A 19,658-nucleotide genomic window follows, 5' to 3' on the forward strand; every position below is an offset into this window, starting at 1 on the left:
GTCTTCTTGTTTGATGGCAGATACTCCCTTCACCCTGGCCAAAAAGACTAAAATGACCAAAGAAAAAAATGGAAAACAGTCAAACATGAGAGGTTTTTGGACAAAATTGGTGTTTCTCCCATTGTTTAAGCACTGCTTCCAGCCAAGAATGATACCATATATGCCCTCTAGCTGCAGAAAAGGCAGAATTTTTTTTTCAAAAAAACAGCTGAACATGAGAGGTTTTTGGACCAATTTTGTCTTCTCCATTCTTTAAGCACCGGTTTGAGCACCGTTCAAGCACCGGCACCGTTTCAAAAGTACCGGTTTGGCACCGGTATCGGATAAAACCTAAACGATACCCATCCCTACACCCAAGGTTTAAAATTCTGCCTGCAAATGTCAGAGGTGTACTCGTCTGTGTCCATATTTTCTCCAGCATACGGGGGATTCCCATCATAATGAGTCTTTTGGTAAGAGGTGATAAAGAACCTAATCAAAATTTTCCATCCAAATTCCCTCCATCTTTGTGAGGTAGTGCATTTCCATTGTTGTTTCCATATTTGAGTCCATTTATCCTGTGTTATGCACACTAGTAGTAGTAGTAGTAATAGTAATCCAGTCTAGAAGTAATAAATTAATGAACAGCATCACTCTGAGACGGGATATTTTGAGATGTTTAGAGATATTGCGCATATGAAATAAAGCAGCTCTACATATTTGTATAATGTCCTGGTCAAATATTACTCCAAGATTCTGACAGTGCTACTGGAGGCCACGGTAATTCCATCCAGAGCAAGTATCTGGTTAGATATTATATTTCTAGGAATTCCAGGGCCACGTACAATCAGCAGCAGAAAGTTAGACATCACCCAGGTCTTTATATCTTTAAAACATTTCAGCAATTTAATTAATTGGTGTGTGTTACCTGGTTTTATGGATAGACAAAGCTCAGTGTCATCTGCATAGCATCTACTGCAGGGGTCCCCAATCTCAGTCCAGTGTCCCTGCAGGTTTTAGATCGCACCCTGGGTCAACACACCTGTATCACATGATTAGCTCATTACCAGGCCTCTGGAAAACTTCAGCTGTGTCCCAATCAAGAGACCGCTCGCTTGAAGTACGCGCACTACGTACGGTGCGTACTATAAGTACGAGAAGTGCGGAAGTGAGAGGCTTGTGAAATGGGACGTTCTAGCCTTCATCGCGCTAGCAACCATGATACTAACCACGAGAAACGTTACATACAGCTTTGTTTGACAGAAATGAAGGAGAAAAATGTTTTGTTAGTCATTCGTTTTAGTCATGACATCACTCTGATTAGTTGAGTATCTGAGGCTGAGACCACGGGACTGTAAAACATGATTGTTGGGCTTCATTTCTGTGCTGAACTGTCATTTAAGATTAGTTAGTAATAACAATTAGATCACGTTGTTCATGAGACTGAAATCATCTCACTGTTGGGGAGAGAGAGGGGGAGCGAGAGAGCGAGAGAGGGAGAAGAAAGTATACAAACACATAACATCCTTATAGAATATGATGTTACACTATAGATCACATATAAACAATTACAGCAATATGATGCAACAAACACAGCAGTGCTACTGATCCAAAATACTCAAAGCTTCATAGAACTGAAACAAACATTTATTTTTAGCTCCATTCTGCTGCTGATACAGACTTTAGGTTTCTGAACATTAAACTTGTTGCTGCCTTTCATAGTGTGTAACTTGAAGGCCCTGAGTACTTTCTCCCACACTGAAAACACTGGAATGATAAAATTATTTGAACATTACCTAATAAGACTGATTCAGGACAGACAGTTATGTTAAACTTTCCTAGCAGTCCTTCACAAACAGGGAACAGTCTGTCTATTCTCTCCATCTGTCAGCTGCTGCTGGCTCTTCCTCCTCCTCTTCCTCACACACTGCTGAGTTTGTCCTGGTGGATCATCAGGGGTGCAAAGCCTCACAGATGATGTGCAGCAGTGGGTCCCTCAGTCTGTCCTCACTTTGGACACTTGCAGTCGTCACACATGGAAATCAAATGTGTGATAAGCTGCAGGATTCAAACACAAGTGTAACTTATAAACACATGTTCATACTTTTATTCCACAATCAGAGAGAAACGGAGAGAGAGTGCAGGACAGACAGACAGGTGACAGTCTCAGGTGTACACACTGCTACAAAACAGGAGGATTTAGTGTTTGTGTTATTACGAGTGTAAACAAGAAGAGTTCCCAGATGGTACAGTGGACACATGTGTGACTCCTGTGATTAAAGCATCTTTCTTTCAGCTTAACGAGTGAACCGTCAGCTCGTTCAAACACACGTTAAAGTCCGTTTGGCTCGACACCACCGAACAGAGGCAGCAATATAACATAGCTAACATTAACAGTGCAGTGAATCCTGCTTGTGCCGTGATATTCATGACTGCAAACCGAGCAGCATCACTGACTTTCAGCTTGTTGTGTTTGTGGATATATGACTGACTTTAATTATCCACAAAATCATCAGATTCTCTGTAAGATTAAGGTCAGCTATTGAACGGCGTATATTTTAAAGTAAAGGCTTTAAAACCAAGTAAATGCTGAAAGTACAAACATGACTAATGACACATAACTTTGCCGACATGTGGCCAACAGTAATGTTTTAATGTTCTTCATTATTAAACATTTGCACATAAATAAGTGATATATTATTCAGTACTTACTTTTATCAGTTTACTCCTTGGCCGCTCCGCTTCTGCCGTCTGCGGCAAAATTATCCACACCGACTGCCATGCTATGAATTGTGGGATATATTGGGCCACGAAGTCTACACCGCCACAGCCTTAAATTTCAGGGAAGTGAAGGACGCATTTGAGGGCCGCATTTCGAGCAGCCTTTGAATTGGGACAGCCTTCATCGCGTCGCTGTGATGTAATCGGCCTTAAAATGCGGCCTTTAAGGCTGCAGACCCTGAATTGTGATACAACCTCAGTGAGAGAGAAAGGTGACTGAGGAAGAAATATTCAATGCATCATGGGAAACCCCCAGCAGCAACCACCTATTGCAGCATACCTAAGGGAAGATTCAGGGTAGCCTGTCTAGCCATAACTATATGTTTTAGTAAAAGGGAAAGTTAAGCCTAAACTTAAAAGTAGACACAGTGTCTGCCGCCTCAATCCCAACTGGGAGACAGAGGGGCCAAAAAACTGACGTCTCTACCTCCCATTCTACTTTTAAATACTAAAGGAACAAGAAGTAAGCGCTGTCAGTATTCTTGCTGCAGCAATTTTAGATTAACTGAAGGTGTCTCAGCGAGTTTTTCGGACATCCTGATAGTAGCAAATTACAGTAGTCCAGTCTAGAAATAATAAATGCATGGAGTAGTTTTTGAGTGTCACTTTCACAGGATACTCCCAGAAGATGGAAGAACAGCTCTCAGCCAACAACCCAGCGTCAGTGTGGAGGGGCCTGCAGGAAATCACCAGCTACAGACGCCCCCCACCCACTGTTGAAGAAAACAAAGACCTCGCCAACGAGTTAAACACATTCTACTGCAGGTTTGAGACGGACCGACTCCCACGCCTCACCCTCCCCTCCCCAGGGACACTACTTCAGACACTGACCCCCAACACACCTTCCATCTCTCCCCCCTTCACCCTCACCCTCCCCATTCCAGTCTCAACGACCAAGTGAGGCTGGGGGAGATCACCTCTGAAACTCGGTCCCTAAGATTCACATCATGACGTCCAGCCGAAAAATCAGCTGTCATGTCAATATAGACCAACAACTTCTGAAGAGAGGCAGTGCCAACAAAGGAAACTCTGAAACTGAGCAACTCAAACCACAACTTTAAAAGATTATTTTCCAAAATTAATCTTTTTTATACACACAAACACAAATCAGAATGTTTAATACCAACAGCAACTTTGTTAAAAAATTAAAAGATTTTAAAGATGATCTTATTTTTTCATAAATTTCAGGTCAGGATTTTCAGTAAGCTGCAGGAACCCTGTTTAGTGTCAGAACAGCCAAGTCTCCTCTGATAAACCTCCATCTGTGTCACTGAGAACATTTGTCACGTCAGTTTTTGGTTTGATATACAGGAAATGACATCATGGGTCAAACTCTTTGTCATTAAACCATTTCTTTATTTAACATTTCAAATTTGTTTTAACTGTTGAAGGATTTCATAACACAAACAACCTGAACACAAAAAAAAAAAAAAAAAAAAACACCCAACAAAAACACATGGATCAAAATACATTCAATAAAAACATAAGAGGAAACAGATTTTTTGATTCAACTGCTGGAACAAAGCTAACCACTCAACACCAACACTACAGTAGAACAGTTTAGAAAGCTTAAAATGTAACGAGAGGCACATTTTCATTCATAGCTGCCTCATCAGATCTTTACAGGAGATTCACTGTGAACTCTGTGGAGCCTGATTTCAAGGGTTTTAAGTCTGACCCTGAAACCAGACGAGGATCTTTCTGTCTCTGCAGATTCACAGAGATGGGAGTGATTTCAGTCCTGCATGATCACGCTGATGTTTGCACAGAGCAGACAATGTGGTGAATATTTTGGCACATTGGTAACAGTGAAACAGTTTATTAGTAACGTGGGATCGTTTGTGTTCGGAGTATGAACTGAAATTCCTGAAGCTCTTGTCACACTGGTCACAGCTGTAGTTTACTTCCATGTGTGTACGTTCATGATAGTTACGATTAGTTGATTGTGAGAAGCTTTTGTCACAGTATCTGCACTTGTATGGTTTCTCTCCTGTGTGGACTAATTTGTGTTTTTTAAGGTGAGTTGCAGTGGTGAAGGATGACCCACACTGATCACAGACGTGCTTTCTAACCCCATTGTGATAGAGTTCGTGTTGTTTTAACTCACTTGTTGTGGGGAAGCCTCTCCCACATTCTTTACAGTAGTTCATTTTGTCTCCAGTGTGTCTACGTTGATGTCTTTTTAGGGTGATTTGATGTCTGAAACTTTTCCCACAAAGGTCACAACGAAAGTCTTTCCCACCACCACAGCGATGACAGGGTTGAGAACTGGATCCATCTGTGTCGCTCTGCTTCTAAACAAAGACACAAAGACAGTGTAAGTCAGTCCTTCAATATTTTTATTGCTAACGTCACCTGAAAATGACAAAAAACAAAACATCATCTGTGTCAACATCCAGGACTAAGACAAGACATAAAATAACATCCATTTACTTTTTGCATTATAATACTCAGCTTAATGTGTTGCAAAAACTATAATAGAAACAATACTACAATAACACTAATATAATTCTCAACTGCTACCACTAAAATACTGTAATTCAAATCTGAATAATCACTCAGAGCTGCTTTTCAATGCAGCAGAAATGCTAACACGTTGCTAACAGATGTTTCAGAGAGTCTGACTAAAAGCACAACATAAAAATAAAAATACATACCTCACAGTAACTGCACTTGGAGAGTGTCTTTCTGGTGTGGATCTGTTGGTGATCTTTCAGGTAATATGGAGTTTTAAAAGTCTTCTCACACAGGTCACATTTATAAGGTCTCTCCTCGGAGTGGGTAATAATATGGTTTTGTAAGTTTGTGTTTGTAGCAAACTCTTTGCCACACTGACCACAACAGTACACATCATGTCTGGTGTGAATGCGTAGGTGTCTGTTTCGGGTCCCTAGCCGGCTGAAAGTTTTTCCACAAATGTCACAGCTGTATGCCTTAATTCCAGAGTGGGAAACTAGATGACTCTGTAAGCTGCTACGCTGAGTAAAAGCTCTGCCACACTGATCACAGCTGTATGCTTTAACTCCACTGTGGATGACTTGGTGTTTTTTTAGAGCATCCTTCCAGGAAAAAGTCTGTCCACACAAGTCACAGCTGAACGGTCTCTCTCCAGTGTGGATGACCTGATGGTTTTGTAGTGAAGCCTTCCTAAGAAAATCCTTCCCACACTCGTCACAGCTGTACACTTTAACTCCACTGTGGACGAGTTGGTGTTTTTTTAGACTACCCTTCCAGGAAAAACTCTTTCCACACTCGTCACAGCTGTATGGTTTAACTCCACTGTGGATGCGTTTATGATATTCCAAGCTATCCTTCCGAGAAAAACACTTCCCACACTGATCACAGATGTACACTTTAACTCCACTATGGATGAGCTGGTGTGTTTTTAGGTGTCCATGTTGGCTAAAATCCTTTCCACACTCATCACAGCTGTATGGTTTAACGCCACTGTGGAGGAATTGGTGTGTTTTTAAGCTTCCAGAGTGGGTAAAAGACTTTCCACACTTGTCACAGCTGAACGGTCTCTCTCCAGTGTGGATGAGTTGGTGGGTTTTTAGTGAATCCTTCTTAGTAAAATCTTTCCCACACTCGTCACAGCTGTATTTCTTCTCCCCCTTTCTTCTGTGAGGTTTGTCGGCCTCCTGAGAGCGCTGACTTCTCGCTCCATGTTGGTCCTGCAGTGACAGAGATACAAACACAGGCAGTGAGTGAAATGTAGGGTTGAGCATCATCACTGATTTCGATTCGGGGAAATTTTGCCTCAGACAATCAGAAATATTAGAATTCTGATCACTATGTACTTATCCATATTTTATATTTCTAAAATGAAAGCTGACATGTGTGAGACTTCATCAGAGGTGTAAGCATCACAGCAGATGCCTTTGTGTCAAAGTAACTGAGGATAAAACAGAAAAACATGAAGGAGAATTTTCTGGCCTGGGTTTAAAAATATTCTGCAGTGGATCAAACACGAAAGAAAACCATTAATCAACATATGAACATTACCTGATGCTGCTGAAGTGAAGCAGAGCAAAGTTACAGACGTTTTATTACAGACACAGCTCAGCTAAGCATTTTGAAATTTTGCATAATTTCAAAAACTTTACATTTGTTCTGTATTGAACAGCAGAAATTAGGCTTTGTTGCTGGGAGTGAAAAAAAAAGAGAAACAAAAAGCAAAACAATAACAAAAAAGAAACAGCACCCGGCAGAGCTGTAAACAACAGTCTTCTTTTGCTGCTGGTTCAGTCAGTTTTGTTTGGAGAGTGACAAAACCTGCAGCTTCAGAACCTAGCGCCAAGAAAGATGTAAACATAAAGGAACTGAGAACGCATCAGAATCAGTGAGCAGCCGGCTTTCAGCCCCGACGGCACGGACGTCTTTGTGCAGAATCCGTGCACATGCTCTCATTTACTGTTTTAGCCGTTTGGTGGTTGTTGAAATTTTCTGAGGTTTAACCTGAGATTCTGGCGTTTTGGGCAAAATTAATTTATATTTAAAAATCAAGTCAGGATTTTAATGAATTGATATCATGTTATCCAAGCTACAATCAATTTTAATCGATAATCAAAACCCAGTGAAATGCAGTCGTGGAACAAACTGTCATTACTTGAAGCTTTTCAACAGTCCTCTTTGGTGACATCTGCTGGTCAAAATATGAAGAGCAGCTTGAATCTACAAATTATAATGAAGCGCTTCATTATGTTTAGTATCATGTGACAGTTCTGTCTGATATCAGGCTACTGTTGTGTTGCTTTGCACATGTATTTTCTGTGTGATTGAAAAGGTTTTGAAATTTCATTAATAAATAATTTTGATGAATATCCTTATTTAAACATGTGCTGTGGTGTGGTTTCTCTTTGCTTGTGACTTCTTGATGTTTGTAAACATAATAGATATAAAATAAAAACATAGTACATAATAAAATACAACACAGTCATATAACAGGTTGGGAGGATGAGAGTTTTAGACGTGACTGATTATTTGGTGAAACTGTGATACTTTCCTCACCTCCTGTGTTGAGCTCATTGTTTCCTCTGTAGTGACTCAGCTGAGTCCAGATGGCTGAAAATGTTCCTCTGCTGCTCCATCAGACTCTTCTCCTCCTGCTGATCAGCTGGGACACAAAACAGATCTTTGTTAGGCTCCACACTGCACTGAAGAGTCAAAGTGTCTCATATGTTCATCTGACAACACAAAGTACAAATTTCACTCTGATTGCTTGTAGAAATCTTGTGAGACGTGTTGTGCTGCAAAGTGAGGAAACTCTCTCACTCACTTATACTTCAGGAGGAACTTTGTGACATTGGCTCTAATATTCTAAGCAGCCCTTTACTATGACAGGGCCAGAAAGTCCTATTTGAAGGTTTGGGAGAAGGACCATGTTAAAGGTGGATTGGGGTTTATACACTTTGTTATGATACAGGTAAGGCTGTAAGAGCCTGAGAAGGTGTCCTGAATGAACCTCTAAAACCAGTTTTCAGCTAACGACTCTGCTTCAGTCTGGAAAACAGCAACTACAAGTTTAAAGACTCCATCAACAATTCACACCCAGCAACAGCCTGAACAGCTCCTCCTGTGGTTTCCACAAACAGGGGCAGACCTGTTACTCCCCCACCCCACACTTTCAACTCCTTCAGGCCCCCAGTCCCACCACCTCCACCATGCAAACAGACTCTTTAACATACAGACCCCAACAAAGCAGCTGAACCAGACTCAGGGTCTCCATCATAAACCATACAGTGGATCACAATATGAAGCAGTTTAAGACGATTGTTGCTGTGAACTTTCACTACGGAAAGAAAACTGAACAGAACATCTGAATTCACTCGATGCTGAACATTCATTTCATAGAAAGAAGAATTGTAATTATACTCAGATCTACCTGTGCTTTAATGATGGGGCCTTTAAACTTACACATTCAACAGTTTTAACCAGCTTTCCTTCCTCCTTTGACTGCAGCTGTGTTTGACACAGGAAGACATTTTTACATTCTTCAATATTATAGTTTATTCTTTTTGGGGGAAGTGCAGCTTTAAACCTTCACATGGTTCAAGTCAACCAAAAAAAAAAAATCAATCAGAAGGATCACAAGTGGACAAAATATGTATAGATAAAATGAAATCAAACCCAACATTCAATCCACAACATGATTAAAAACATGATTCTCCCAAATCACCAAGAGCTGCACATTAACCACCACAATATATTTTTATTCTCTGTGCTTCCAAATATGAACACTGTTTACTTTCATCTCTGTTTCATTAGTTTTTGTTAACATCTTCCTGTGCATCACTTTACAGCAGCCACACTCATTAAAATGAGACTTTGTAGGAGTTCACTTCCTCTCATGTGTTCATCCAGAGGAGCTGGACAATAAAGTTTATTGTGACCCTGATACTGCAGCAGATCGCTCTCATCCATTTCCTGTTATCACTTCAAATAGAAATCAGGCTGTAGAGGTTTGGTGCAGGCAGAAAAACAGCTGCAGGGACAATGAAAAGACTCGGCTCGCGTCGTTCACTTCAAAGAGTCGGCTCTAAGAGCCGTTTCGTTCACGAACGACACATCCCAAGCAGAGAGAAAGAGGAGCATCATGTGGAAATATTTTATGGCTGTAAATGAAAATGCTGGAGAACAGATGGAAGGCTTGTTATCACCTAAAGCCACAGGAGACCACAACAAGCTGCAGAGTTCAGCTTTCAGCTCGTTTGTTTGCAGTGTTGAAAAATAGGCAGCATAGTGGCTCAGGCCTGACAGGAGGACTGGAGGAGCTTGTGCAACCTCAGTCTCTTCCTGTGAGCAGTTTGCATGTTCCCATATTTCCAGGTTCTCCAAAAGTTGATTCTGTTCATATGGAACGGTACGTCCAGGTAAACAGAATCAACTTTTTGAGTTTTACTTACCTGGATGATTGAGCATGCATCACGATATTTCCGGGTTGTTCTCCGGGTATTTTTCCAGCTGTCCAAAAACTTACGCCATGTAGTGCTTGTATAATCTCCACAGAAATATCAGCTGTTACACTCCTTCTTTAATTAGCATTTCATCCACTTGTAGTGACTGTATTACTCATGTTACATGCAGCTGCACTTCACAGACATTTCCTGAACGAACGCCTCATATGGAAGAAAATAAGAGATGTGAGATGAACAAATACAAGAAAAACTCATCCAAATGACTTCGTGCTCAGTTAACGGCCTGTGAAGAACAAACACATTTCCTTCTTACTAGGAAATATGCAGAATTATATTATACAGCTGACACGACCTCAATATTAAATACTGTGATTTTATATTTTTTCACATCCCAGTTAAAGGCTTTGGCTGAATTTTCGCTTCACACATTTTAATATCAAACTTAGTGTTTGTGTACACCTTGGACATTATAACCTGACTCTGATCAGTGCTGCTCTGACGATCACACTCACATCCATGTAATCATTTAACTGGGATGATCTGGGTTTACTGCACAATGCTGAATGTGTCCTTACAGTACAGGGAATAACTCTGTCTGTGTTCCTGTAGAGAAACTCTGGGTTTGTGTGCTGACGAGCATCACTCACAGTAAGATACAAAGGCTCACTCTTAACTTTCCACACATGTGACAAATTCAAAAAGCTGCTGAAACTTTTATAAAATGATAAACTACGCAGTGTTGTAATCCTTTAGGATGGAACAGCTTTCAGATTTAATTACTCTTAAAAGGTAAAAGTTGTTTTTAAGAGTTTTGCATTTTGGAGAATGTTTAAATAAGTCATACACATGGGAATTACAAAGTCTGTGGCACACCATTAACCTCAAATTTCACTAAACCAGACTCTGAAACAATCTTCTGAATGTTGATGTGTGACTGTCAAGCTTTGGCTCTGTTTTAAAACTCCTCAAGCTGAGTGTTCAGAGGCAAGCCCTCTTGTTGTTCCTCAGTAACACTTTTTTCATCAAACAGAGCAGAAATGAACAGACATGAGCGTCTTTTTTCTCGGCTCTGTGTGCACAGCGATCGACTCCTCTCTGCTAAATCTGTGACAAATAAAAGTGTTAGTGTGTTCTTTTTCAATTGGATTTTACTTTAATCATAACAACAGTCTCCTCAAATCACTTTATATGGTAAGGTAGACCCTACAACAGGATCCCCAATCCCATGACTTCGGTCCAAACCCGGACCCCAAGAGGGTTTTGTCTGAACAGCCAAACAATTTTTCATTTAGTATGTAGTTGGAGATTTTATTCCTGCCATCTGCTGTGGGCAACTCTTGAACAGGCATGATGCAGCCTGTAAAATAAATAAATAAAAATAAACATTTTAAATAGTGCGAAGCAGATTGGGATGTACATGAATGCAGGCGATGATAAGTGCAAAAATGGGACAGATGCAGAGAACACAGTATAGGTCATGTGTTTGTGGTTGGAACAGTCTTATGTTTATTGTTCATGAGTCCAACAGCAGAGGGGAAGAAACTGTTCTTATGGCGACAGGTTCTGGTCCGAATGGACCGGAGCCTCCTGCCTGAGGGGAGCAGGTCAAACCGACTGTGTCCAGGGTGAGAAGGGTCAGCTGTGATCCGAGCTGCACGCCCCAGTGTCCTGGAGGTGCAGAGATGGGAGTCTGCAGCCAATCACCTTCTCAGCAGAGCGTACAACACACTGCAGTCTCTGTTTGTAAGTTTGTAAGTGGTGGCGACTCCAGCGTACCACACGGTGATGGAGGAGGTGAGGATGGACTCGATCATTGCAGTGTAGAATTGCATCATCGTCCGTGTTGGCAGGTTGAATTTCTTCAGCTGCCTCAGGAAGTACATCCTCTGCTGGGCCTTCTTTATAATTAAGGTGATGGTGGGCACCCACTCACTCCAGGGTGAGGTCAGGAAGCGGAATGAGTCCACAGTGGTGATGAGGGTGTCAGTCAGGATGATGGGGGTAGTGGGGCTGTGTGCTTCCTTAAGTCCACAATAATCGCCACTGTCTTCTGGTTGTTCAGCACCAGGTTGTTGCAGCTGCACCAGGACACCAGACGTTCAATCTCCATCCTGTAGGCAGACTCATCCCTGTCCGAGATGAGTCGATAATGGTGGTGTCATCTTCAAAGTTAATTAGCTTGACCGACTGGTGGTTGGAGGTGCAGCAGTTGGTGTACAGCAGGGGTGGACAACTCCAGGCCTCGAGGGCCAGTGTCCTGAAGATTTTAGATGTGTCCTTGATCCAACACAGCTGATTCAAATGGCTAAATGACCTCCTCAACATTTTTTGTAGTTCTCCAGAGGCCTGGTAATAAACTAATTCTTTGATTCAGGTGTGTTGACCCAGGGTTATATGTAAAACCTGCAGGACATCTGCCCTCGAGGCCTGGAGTTGCCCACCCTGGAGTACGGGGACAAGAGCAGAGGACATTTGGTGGATGACTAAGGTGGAGGACTTGTAGCAGGCAGGAGGAATTGAAAATGCCAGAAAACACTGGGGCCAGCTCATTTGCACAGTGAGGCAGGAGACACACCGTCTGGGCCAGGAGCTTTCTGAGCATTCGGGCTCTTAAACTGCTTCCTCACATCTGCTTCATGAATATGAAGGGTTGTAGTGGGAGAAGGTGGTGTGAAATGCTCTCAGGTGTGGAGTGAGGAGGGAGCTCCTGTGGGTGAGGTCTTTGATGGTGGTGATGGCTTTGTGCTGGTGGGAGTGGGGAGGTGGGGATGTCAAGGCTGCTTGATGGCTCATCAAACCAGCTGTAAAAGTCATTGAGGGTGTTGGCCAACAGCAAGTCATCAGTGGAGTTGGGCTGTGTGCTTCCTGAAGTGAAAATCTGCAATTTAAAGATGAATGGGAAAAAAAAAAAATCACTCACAGCTGACTAATGAACATTTGCATGGATGCTTAAGAGTTGCATTGACCCCATTTCACCCAAAGTTTAAACTTCTAGCTGCAAATGTCCATGAAACTATCTCCCACTGAAATGAAAGCCAGCTCTGTCTTGCAGTATGATTTAAGTTACATTGTGTTAAGTTTGTCAAACATGTTTACTGCACAGTTCAAAGCACCTGTCAATTTTCCTGGATATTTAGTCTTTTTGTGGTGAATTGTTTGTACCTAAATGTTGTCCCGAAAAGTTGATTCTGTTCATCTGGACGTGGCGTTTTCAGTGTTCCGAGTGACTTCTTCAGAGAAGAAAACAGGATAAAAGACATGCTGTGGAAGAGAGCCAGAGATTAATAACAAGTATGATTCAATGCAAAGAGGTCTATAAACCAGTGTTGGTCAAAGTACATGAAAAAAGTAATCAGTAACTAATTACTGATTACTTCACCAAAAAAGTAATCACATTACGTTACTGATTACTTCTTTTCTTTTCTTCAAATTGTTTTATTTGTTTTCTACAATACAACATCAAATAAACACAGTGGGGGGGGGGGGGGGGGGGGGGGAGACAAAAAACAAAAAACAGAAAATACAATGAGATTATACAGAATCGGGCCTCCCATTTTGTACATATTTCAACCACTAATCTTCAAATGAGTCCGCCTGCCACTTTAGCCTAAAAATTGTTCTTTCCATAACAAAAATAGTATCACATCAATCCACTCATTTATAGTAGGAGTGTCCTCTTTAAGCCAATGGCCTTTTTAGCAGCTACCAACAGCACACTCAACAAATATTTATCCGGTTTGCATAGATTAAGACTCTCTAAGTTACCTAGGTACAATACTGCAAAATGAAATTGTATTTTCTTTTGAAAGATTGTTTCCAGGACCTTATGTATTTCCTTCAAAGATTGAGCCACACGAGGAAATTCCCAAAAAATGTGGAAATGATTTGCTGCTGCATGTCCACACTGCCTCCAGCATGTTATTTTATGAGAATAATTGGATTTTTGAGCCGGGGTATTAAAATGATGAATTACATTCTTCCAGCTGAATTCCCTCCACGAGGGGGAGCTTGTTACCGACCACTGCTGCCTACAGAGCCCATCCCATTCCTCTCCTGTTAGGGATAGATTACTCTCTGTTTCCCATCTTGCTTTAACATATCTTGTATCATGACCTCTTAGATTGGTCAGTGAACAATATCATTTGGAAATAATCTTTCAATAGGGTGCATCTCTATATGCATTCTCAAATATATAAATAATTTCTTCATTCCCAGTTGATAACTGGGGATGTTTTAGTTTTTTTATTCAGGAAGTCCCTCAGTTGCAAATATCTATAAAAATAATCTTGATTTTGCAACCCAAACTTTTTCTTGAGATCCTGGAAACTCATCACTTTTCCATCTTTCAACAAGATACTGTATGTGGTGAGGCCTTTATTAGCCCATGTTTTAAATGTCGAGTTGGTCTTACTAGGCAAAAAATCTGGTCCATATGCAAACCACCTAAGGAATCCGGCCCTTTGGATTAATTGATACTTTTTAAGTACTCTTTTCCATGTTTTTATTGAGCTTACTATCCAAGGGTTACCCGGGTCTTCCAGGTGTCGTAACTCTGAGGGATCTTGTATCAGTACCCCACCAAGGAAGTTACCTCCCAAGGAAAGTTCCACTTCCTTCCATCTTGAACAGTATCCAGGTTTACACCAGCCCACCAGATTTCTTATTTGGGTTGCCCTATAATAGTCATGTAGGCAAGGGAGGCCTAGTCCTCCTTTATCCTTTGAAAGCTGAAGTGTTTTAAACTTAACTCTTGGCTTTTTACTCGCCCATATAAATCTAGAGAGGATCCAATCCCATTCTGCAAAGTATCTATCAGGGTTTTCTATAGAAATTGTCAGGGTCCTGGGTCCCATGACCCAGCATGTTTAGTTCTTTGTGATTTTTGTATTATTGTACTTGTGTGAGTTATTCTATGGTTTCTAGTTTCGATCCCTTGCCCTTCATGTTTCTCTGTGTCCCCTCTGTTCTGTGTAAGTCTGTGTCTGCATGTGTGAGTTTCCCTCTGTGTCTTTCGGTTCTTAGAGTCCTCTACCTTATGGTTTGTCTCTGTGTTTCTTAGTTGCTGTCTCCACCGTGTCTCTATATCATACTTCCTGTTTTACTTTGAAGGTCCGTGTCTTATGTGAATGCGTCCTGCTTTTCTTGTCTCGTCAGTCCTGATTTCTCCCAGCTGTGCCCTCCTTCTGTGTCTCATTCCCCTTGTTACTTCCCAGTGTATTTAAACCCTGTGTTTCTCTGAGTCAGTGTCGCGTTGTCGCTCTTGCTCTGTGGAGCTCCCTGTGAGTTTTAGTTTGTTGTTTCCCAGTTTTAGTTTGTATGTTTTTTTTCCCCTGCCAGCCAATAAAGCTGTGACTTTGAGTTAACACCTTGAGGCTGAGCGCCTGCATTTTGGGTCCTACTCCTGCCTGCCACACTGCACTCCTTTTTTTTTTTTTTTTTTTCGTCCCGTTTGGATCTTCAGCCATCAGAATTGTTGTCTTAAGGTCCATTTGATTGACCTTTATTATAATTATGAATTTATTTTATTTTCAGTTGCTACAAACGGGACAGACATGACTGGGGGATAGGACAGGGAGAAAGAATGAAAGAAAGAGAGGGAGAGAAAGAAAACCAAAGGGGAGAAGAGACGGTGAGAAGGGGGGGGGGGAAGAAAGAAAAAAACAGAAATAGACTGGAATAAGTATAATATCTTTGGAAGCATTCTCAATTTTATGGTGTCTACTCTAGAAGAGATGCTTAGATAAGGGGTTAATGACCATCTGTTAATATCTACCATAATATATTTTTTAAATGGGGAGTAGTTGATTTCTTCCAAACTGGTAATATCCATTGATAAGTTAATGCCCAAATATTTCATTTTTTTTTTTTGTCCCAGCCTAGTTTGTATTTGTTGAGCAATTTTTTTGCGGGGGGGGGGGGGGCTTTCAAAAGTTACTAAGAACTTTCTGTAGGTTTTGATAAGTGAACCAAAACATCATCTGCGAACAAGGCCAATTTCTGCTCACTTCCAACAATATTAATCCCTTTTATTTTATCATTCTGCCTAATCCTTTGAGCCAGCAGCTCTATAGAAATGGCAAATGAGAGTGGACTCAGGGGGCATCCCTGTCTTGCGGACCTTTCAAGCTTAAAAGCAACTGAAAGTTCACCGTTGGTCTTTATTTTTGCAGTTAGACTATTATACAAAGCCCTCAATATTGTAATGATGGATCTGATTACTTATTTTCAAAAGTAATTAATTACTTAGTTACTTTTTAAAAACACAATTTACAACCTGAACGGGTGATAAAGCGATAGATTTTTCAGCCCAATTCTACTATTTCTGCATAATCTATCATACAAAAATGTAATCAAATGGAAAAGTCTCTTTTTAAAACTTGTTTTATTAGTTTTAATCTTTTAACTTTTGCATCAAACAAAAATTAAATTATATGCAACATTCTCTGACTGGAAGAAATTTGTTTAACATTTAAACCTATTTTCTGCACATTCCAGCATATAAAATAAAAAAAAATTTGTGTTTACGCCCAGTCTTTCAAATAGATGCAAGTAAAACACAGCAGAAAATAAATTAAATCAAAGACTAGCGGTCCTGTTGCTCCCTTTTCACCTGTAAAGCAGCGGTCAATGGAATAATCTGCAAATTTCTCTGTGATTTTTCCCATTGCATGGTAGCGCACTTGGTGCTTGCTTGGAAGTTTAGGGTTTTTTTCGCTGTAAAAATAAGTTTTCTTCCCACGAACAATGAACGCTAATGTTTTTGTCACTTTTCATGGAATCAAACTCAAAGTAAGGTCAGCACTACCACTCTTTAAACGCTGGATGCTCATACTCTCTCGTGCACTCGATATATTATCCATTGTTGATCTGCACACAGCTTGTAAGTGTCACAGAAATGGCTTATGTATACAGAAGTTTAATAGATTGTTCCAGCAGTTAAAATGTTCTTGCTTGTACATTTCTGTGGTCAATATTGTAAAGGTGTGTTTATCTTGTCACAAAGAACAAGTTTTGTTACACCGCTATTATTGCGAGGTTTGGGCGTGATAATATAGGCTGTGAGCCCACGTTTAATAATCACACTAAGGAGTTCAGTGAGCTATTGGCAAAGCCCTGTTTAGTCTACCAGCTGTACAAGGTATTTGTCATTTGCTATAACTGTATTGTAATATTGTGAAAATTTGTAATGTACGGTGTTCTAATTATTTTATGTTTTAATTTAGAATCCGCAAGACTGTAAAGGTATTCTTCTAGGACCTCCGAAGTGGCAGGCGGCCACGAGGTAAGTTTTTGTTGTTAAAGCACAAGTGTTATTTCTGATAGATTGAAGCACTTAAAGCCTTTGAGTTTTATGTTTATAGTTTTCACGGCGTTCAATAAATGCAGCGAAGCGCCCATCTTGAAGAAGCTGTGCCTGTGTTGTCATTTTGGAGTTACAGTGAAAACTCGCCCTAGCCAGTGCCGGTGAGAAGCTAATTACGAAGACGGCAGCTGCAGAGAGTGACGGTGAAGTGGAGCGACACAAGAGGGCGCAATTGCATAAGCTCACCATTCTCAAGCAGCCAAGCACAGCAGCAGCAACGTTATACTGGAGTAAGGTGTAAATTGTTAAAGGACAGTGTTAAAGGTAGAATAAGAGTGGTTTAAGTCAAGTTTAAAGAGCCACAATAAGTTTCTATAACACATTTGTCAAAGTTTATTTCATTTCTACTGTACTTCAAGGTATGCTTTGTAGTTTGGTGAATAGTTCTGTGTGCTTGCTTAAGGTCAAAGTTTGAGTGAAGTTTACAAGGTCCTTTAAGAAAAGGTGCACTTAAAGTATACAGTAACAGTAACCCCAAAGTAACTTAAGTCACAAATATAAGAAGTATTTGAACTCTGAACACAGTGCGCTCAATGACATTTAACTAGACTCCGAGATCGTTGACAAAGATCTCGAAGAGCACCATGCTGTACCACTTACTGAAGTGGAAGAAAATGATGAACAAATTACAGAACTACAGACTGTTTGTAAAAGTGAAAGAGTAAGAACACTAACAGAAAAGGGTAAAGAGCTTCAAGAGAAGAAACTCAAAGGCCTCCAACACAGATATGCCGTTTTTGAAAAAAATGGAGATATGAAGCAAGATTGAGCAAAGTAATATTAAGAAATGAAGTTTCCGAGAGTGGATTGAATGAGCTCATCAACAATGTAAATGTTGCTTGCAAAGATGTACAAATCATTTATGAACAAATATGGCAAATACAAACTCCTGATGCAGATGAAAGATGCAAAGTGGATACATGTACATCACTTTCCTCGTTCATTGTCAGAAGAGCTAAAAAACACTTACAAGGAGACCTTGCAGATGGTGATGAAGAGCCATGGCCAGATGTTGGGTCGTGCTTAGGATCTGAAAGTACTAAATCAAGATCAAGATCACGAAGGTCTAAAAGTGGTTCAAGCCCGTCATACTCACAAATCAATAGAAGCAGAGGCTGAGGCAGCTGTGTGTCAAGAAATATTAGCAGTAATGGAGGATCAAGAAAGGGAAGCAGCTGAACTAAAAAAGTTGGAACTTGAAAACTTAGAAAGGCAACAAGCAATGGAGGAGCAGCGCAGAAAGATTGAACGCTTGGAAGAGGTTAAAAAACTGAATGCTGCAAGAGCTAAAGTAAAGGTTTATGCAGAAGCTGAAAGTATTTCTGAAAGTCGTAGTTTAGTGCGCAGTATCAAAACTGAGAGCGAAACCTCAGCAATCCCTGCTCCACCACAAGTTCCCTCTCAAGCGCCAAATACAACCCAAGCCCATAATGCCACAAGCCCTGCATTTGTTCCACGTACTCCCACAGTCATAAACCAAGCCCAACAAAATCCTGGTGTGCAACCTAAGGGCACCACAGGCCAAGCAGTTAACGCATCAAGTCTGCCATTTATCCCTAAAGCAACACAAGCTGCCGCTTCAGCAACTCATCCACAGCCAAACTTGGATCTAGTCAGCATACTAGCAGACGCAATAAGTGCTAATCGTCTTCCAACTCTGGAACCTGCACTGTTCACTGGTGACCCTTTAAAGTTCAAGGACTGGCAGTTGTCATTTGAGACCTTGATTGAAAGAAAAAACATTCCAAAGAACGAAAAGCTCTATTATCTCAGGAAGTATCTTGGTGGACCCGCAAAGAGAGTGGTTGAAGGATTTCTCCTAGTGGGCACAGATGAAGCGTATGATGCAGCTTGGGAAGTGCGGGAAAGGTGCTTTGGAGATCTGTTCACTATAGGAAAATGCTTCAGAGACAAACTTCACAGTTTACTTTACTGCAAAAGAAATGGTCACACACTGGATAAATGCTTCAAATTCACGGAAAAATCAGTCCAGGATCGTATCAAGTTTGTACAAGCAGAAAGGTTGTGTTTTGGATGTTTAAAGGGGGGACATCATTGTAAGAAGTGTGATAAAAGGAACACGTGTGAAAAATGCCAGAAGAAGCATCCCACGTGTGTGCATGATGACAAGTTTGTAGAGCGTAGAAGGATAATGCCTGAAACGAATGATAACTCTCAAGACAAGGGCGAAGGAGATGAACCAGCAACCGCAATCACTAATAGAGTAACTCAAGTAACTTCGAGCACACGGACATCCACCATTCTACCGGTCTGGGTTTCGTCAAAAAAAAAAAAATCACCTAGACAGAGAAGTTCTAGTGTATGCCCTCCTCGATTCTCAGAGCGATACATCCTTTATCTTGGATGAAGTGGCCCAGGATCTCGACACAGATAAGAGTAAGGCTCATCTAAGACTATCGACCATGTCCGCCAAGTCAACAGTCATACCATGCGAGAAACTGGTAAATCTTCAAGTTAGAGGCTACAAGCAGGAAAAGAGAATTACATTGCCACTGGTCTATACAAGAGAGTTCATCCCTGTGAACAGATCACACATCCCGACGTCTGAAACTGCTTTGAATTGGCCTCACCTTGAAAAGGCTGGCAGATAGGTTACC

The 19,658-nt window shown here is 40.9% G+C and overlaps 2 protein-coding genes across 2 annotated transcripts in view; one reads left to right on the forward strand and one right to left on the reverse strand.

Moving 5' to 3' along the window:
* Window positions 1-19,658, forward strand: part of LOC147321693 (uncharacterized) — a 106,491-nt gene that overhangs the window by 9,839 nt on the left and 76,994 nt on the right. The window lies entirely within an intron of this gene.
* On the reverse strand, window positions 3,993-7,860 carry LOC147321694 (uncharacterized). The gene is made up of 3 exons (XM_086305817.1): window positions 7,771-7,860; window positions 5,418-6,434; window positions 3,993-5,054 (listed from the first exon to the last, which is right to left on the reverse strand). Exons 1-3 carry the CDS (start codon window positions 7,786-7,788, stop codon window positions 4,476-4,478), a joined length of 1,614 nt encoding a protein of 537 aa, XP_086161943.1. The 5' UTR covers window positions 7,789-7,860; the 3' UTR covers window positions 3,993-4,475.

The sequence above is a fragment of the Aulonocara sp. 'chitande type north' Nkhata Bay genome, linkage group LG9 (genome assembly GCF_057382095.1).
Source record: "Aulonocara sp. 'chitande type north' Nkhata Bay isolate Kocher_YH1m ecotype deep benthic linkage group LG9, A_spYH_male_GT1.1, whole genome shotgun sequence".
NCBI lineage: Eukaryota > Metazoa > Chordata > Actinopteri > Cichliformes > Cichlidae > Aulonocara > Aulonocara sp. 'chitande type north' Nkhata Bay.

Coding starts and splice junctions, on each gene's coding strand:
- LOC147321694 (XM_086305817.1), bottom strand. Junction 5,055..5,417: donor CCAAGTGCAGTTACTGTGAG/GTATGTATTTTT, acceptor GTCTTTGTTTAG/AAGCAGAGCGACACAGATGG.